The following is a 4608-nucleotide window of genomic DNA, read 5'->3' as shown; positions in this document are numbered from 1 at the left end:
CTCTCGTAAATTTAATGATTAGTCCTGCATACTTACAAATGCATATTTTATGGGTAATTCTAGTAGCAGATTCCATTTTAAAGTCATCAAGAATGCAATCTTTGGTGCATGTTATTCCAAATGTATTGCTTAAAATGTTAAAATTAAACAACTTAGCTTTTTTCATGACTTCATGCAAATGAAGTATTTAGGCATCATTTTAACAAACTTGCATTTTTGGTCTGGCTCTTTTCAGTGGGCAACACTCACTTCTCACTGTCCAATCATTTTTTTCCATTTTTCCTTATTCTATATTCAGTTGCAAACTGGAATTCATGTTAATCATAGCCAAGTCAAGATGGCAAGGCCTCAATTCGGTTAAAGTTCAATCCATCACACTGCTATGTGTCCGCTTTTCTTCCTCTTTCTTGACAAATCTTGGATATATCTTTCTCTCTTAATCAGCAAAAGAGCCCTGATTCTGAGAAACGACAGCTCATTCACTTGCTCATTTCTTAGAACTTGTAAATTGACAAAAATGCCGTGTCAATTCAACACACGAGGCCTCCGGCTCTTAATCTTTTGCTGTCCATTAGAGAACATGACAAGATAAATTGCTGTCCCAGGCGCTGTGTGAAAGAAGGTGCGCAGGTTCCCAGCTGGGTTTTTTTAAAAGAAGAAAATCCTCAATCTCTTTAATAACAAACCCTGCAGTCATGGAAAATAAAGGATTAATGGAGGATTAATTCACATCTGACCCATATTTCCTTGTTTGAATTAAGATTATTAAAATATGCCCAACTTTTTTGTGTACAAGAAAGCATTTTTAAAATATATATATATATAATTAGCATTATATTATAATGAATATTATAACAAGCAGCACAGTTATCTGTGCAAAAATAAAAGTCACTTGTGTCATAATACTCACAGACGGAACAATAGAGTTCAATAACCTCACAATAAAGGGTTTATAAAATGTACAGAGCATCTCATAGACCCTAATAGAGAAACAAGCAGGTTATTATGTTTTAAATCACCTATTTGATATGCAGTTTTGAATATCACTGTCTGGAGTGCATGTTTAGCTTCTAGTCTTCTCATCTGTTAAAAGCAGATAATCCAGACACATATGGCATCATAACATCTCTCTCGAATGACCTACATCTCTTTGATTCTACTTTGACTTAAACACACATACACAGCGTTTTACTGAGTAGATTTTATTTAATTCATAAATCAAATCATACAGAGCTGGGACAGAATCACGCTTATTAGAAATCCATTTAAGCAGTGATATGTAAAACAATCCATGTTGAGTCAGATTGAAAAAGAATTAGAGGGGGAAAAAACGTAACTTACAACAGCGGATTACAAATAAAACGTACACCTACAGCAACCCAGTGCTACTACGCTATTACAATGAACATTAGTGCCTGACTCAAGGACAGAGATCAACAGGATTGGTGACATTGAGAGATCAGTCACACAGATCAGAAGTGCAGCAGTAGACATTCAGTCCAGGCACACAGAACTCCTCACATGTCCGGGCGAACAGTGTGGCTGTGTTTAGAAAAACAGGTTAATATCATATATCTAAATTTCTATAATACAGATTTCTAATAAAGAAATTACATTTTACTTTTTTAATCACCAGTGGAAAGGTAATACATATTGAGCCTGTTCAAGGTCATTATCATGAACTATAACTAAAACCATAAATAAAATAAAAACACTCCAACTTATTTTTTTTCAGTTAGCTGCCAAGGCAACATTTCTCGTTTTCATTTAGTTTAAGTTGAAGTACTAAAATATCTAAAACTAAAAAGTAAAATAAAATATATATAGATATTTAAAAAATGCTGAACTAAAAGAAAAACATCAACAAATAATGATTATATTAAAAAATTTAAATATGAACAAAAACTATAATAGTATATAAATGATAGCATACTAGAATAACACTCGCTGTTACTGACAATTGAAAATTCAGTAAATATCTATTTTAATATTGTTTGCTTACGTGTTGAAACCATTTTGCAGAAATTGCTTGAGGTTGGGCATTCAGTTGGGGTCTTGCAGTCCCCATCCACACAGGTGTAGCATGTCAGTGAGTGCACTGATGCGAGATTACATATTAGACAAATAGATAATAATGGTGAAATTTACCTGCACTTTTTCAGAGTATTTTGTAAAACTTTTTCATTTCAAACATACATTCCAAACTTACTCCAAAGCATGATAGCAATGTCCAGTTCGTAAAAAAATCATTAACTTCTGTTGATTCTTTTCAATTAATCATTTGAATAATATTCGAAAATTACACTTTTAAGATAGATAGATAGATAGATAGATAGATAGATAGATAGATAGATAGATAGATAGATAGATAGATAGATAGATAGATAGATAGATAGATAGATAGATAGATAGATAGATAGATAGATAGATAGATAGATAGATAGATAGATAGATAGATAGATAGATAGATAGATAGATAGATAGATAGATAGATGGATAGATGTATAGAAAAGCTTTTGTCTTACCTGATGCACTGCAGAGGAGCACCACAACAAAAGCACACACTAGCGTCTTCATGATGAAATCTGGTCTGGTCACGCAGAGGAACATGATTCTTTATATACCTTGGTTACACCTTTTACCGAAAATACATTCTTTCTAAAGCAGAACAGTAATGCAGCATAACAGGTTTCATGTAACTATATATAGATGTTAGCTTAGTTCCTGGACAAGGAAGTAAAATGATTTTGTACATTGCAGTTCTGGTTGGCTAATTCTCTGTGCTTAGCTTATTGTCTGTACTTGATCCAATATGCAAGATCCAAGAACTTCTATCAAGCCTGTAACTCGGGGGCATCTTTTTCTAGCCTTTTAGACCAGTGGTTCCCAACCACGTTCCTGGAGGACCCCCAACAGTGCACATTTTGCATGTCTCCTCAATCAAACACACCTGATTCAGGTTATCAGCTCATTAGTAGCTACTCCAAGACCTGATGTGGGTGTGTCAGACAAAGGACACATCCAAAATGTGCACTGTTGGGGGTCCTCCAGGAACGTGGTTGGGAACCACTGTTTTAGACTCATCTGCTGTCATGTGATAATTTCGTTATTTTAAGATTAAGATCACTTTTCCAGCACTGGCAGATTATACCACAATGATTTACACCCTCAGCCCTAAACTATTTTATGTCCCTTTTTTTTTCCAAATATCACAACTAACCTCTGAACTGTTTTGACTGTACTTCTATTTTATTATATAATTCTAATTACAGTTATTGAAACCAGTGTTGGTGTAACATTTAAGTCCAGTGAAGGAGAGGAATCTAAACCAATGTGCAGTTTATTTGATAAATGATAAATGTGATACAAAAATAAATGTATCTAAAAAATAACATAAACATGAGCACTTGAACGTGAGAACTAGACTTGAACAGAACTTGACTATGACCATAAACAGACTTGACAAACTCACCAAACAGCAGGTTACACAAAACAAAGCTTGACAAGAGAAAATAGTAGCATGAGGGCTATTTATAAACAAGGACAAATGACAAACAAGGAATCAAATAATGAACCAATTAGGACATGACACAAGTAAGGAACACATGAAAAGATCACATAAGGGGCAAGTCACATGACAAACCAGGAAACAAGACCAAGAAAAATTTCAAAATAAAAGACATGAAAGAATGGGGGCTCTGGCATGGTGGCCATGGCGTGACATGAAGGCTGGAGACTCTGGCGTGGTGGCCATGACAGCCGGAGACTCTAGCCTGGCAGCTATGATGGCTGGATACTCTGGTGTGGTGGCCATGAAGGCTGGAGAGTCTGGCGTGGCAGCCATGATGGCTGGAGACTCTGGCGTGGTGGCCATGAAGGCTGGAGAATCTGGTGTGGTGGCCATGGTGGCTGGAGACTCTGGTGTGGTGGCCAGGGTGGCTGGAGACTCTGGTGTGGTGGCCAGGGTGGCTGGAGACTCTGGTGTGGTGGCCATGGTGGCTGGAGACTCTGGTGTGGTGGCCATGGTGGCTGGAGACTCTGGTGTGGTGGCCAGGGTGGCTGGAGACTCTGGCTTGGGGACCAGGGTGGCTGGAGACTCTGGTGTGGTGGCCAGGGTGGCTGGAGACTCTGGCTTGGGGACCAGGGTGGCTGGAGACTCTGGCGTGGTGGCCATGGTGGCTGGAGACTCTGGTGTGGAGGCCAGGGAGGCTGGAGAATCTGGTGTGGTGGCCATGAAGGCTGGAGACTCTGGTGTGGTGGCCATGGTGGCTGGAGACTCTGGCGTGGTGGCCATGAAGGCTGGAGAATCTGGTGTGGTGGCCATGGTGGCTGGAGACTCTGGTGTGGTGGCCAGGGTGGCTGGACACTCTGGCTTGGGGACCAGGGTGGCTGGAGACTCTGGCGTGGTGGCCATGGTGGCTGGAGACTCTGGTGTGGTGGCCAGGGTGGCTGGACACTCTGGCTTGGGGACCAGGGTGGCTGGAGACTCTGGCGTGGTGGCCATGGTGGCTGGAGACTGGTGTGGGGACCATGAAGGCTGGAGACTCTGGCAGCTGGAGACCCAGACTGGAGACTCTGGCATGGCAGCCATGATGGCTGGAGACTCTG

General features: G+C 39.9%; 1 protein-coding gene across 1 annotated transcript; it reads right to left on the bottom strand.

The window, feature by feature from the left end:
* Positions 1-1190: 1190 nt before the first annotated feature.
* Positions 1191-2610, bottom strand: LOC307130229 (long neurotoxin homolog TA-bm16; the record flags this gene model as incomplete). The annotated part of the gene is made up of 3 exons (XM_079823189.1): positions 1191-1542; positions 2003-2098; positions 2526-2610. 3 exons carry the CDS (start codon positions 2608-2610, stop codon positions 1460-1462), a joined length of 264 nt encoding a protein of 87 aa, XP_079679315.1. The 3' UTR covers positions 1191-1459.
* Positions 2611-4608: the final 1998 nt, after the last annotated feature.

Source organism: Gobio gobio (assembly GCF_949357685.1).
Source record: "Gobio gobio genome assembly, chromosome: 8".
Taxonomy (NCBI): domain Eukaryota; kingdom Metazoa; phylum Chordata; class Actinopteri; order Cypriniformes; family Gobionidae; genus Gobio; species Gobio gobio.
The sequence above is the reverse complement of the archived record's forward strand: the minus strand, read 5'-3'. Positions and strand labels throughout refer to the sequence as shown.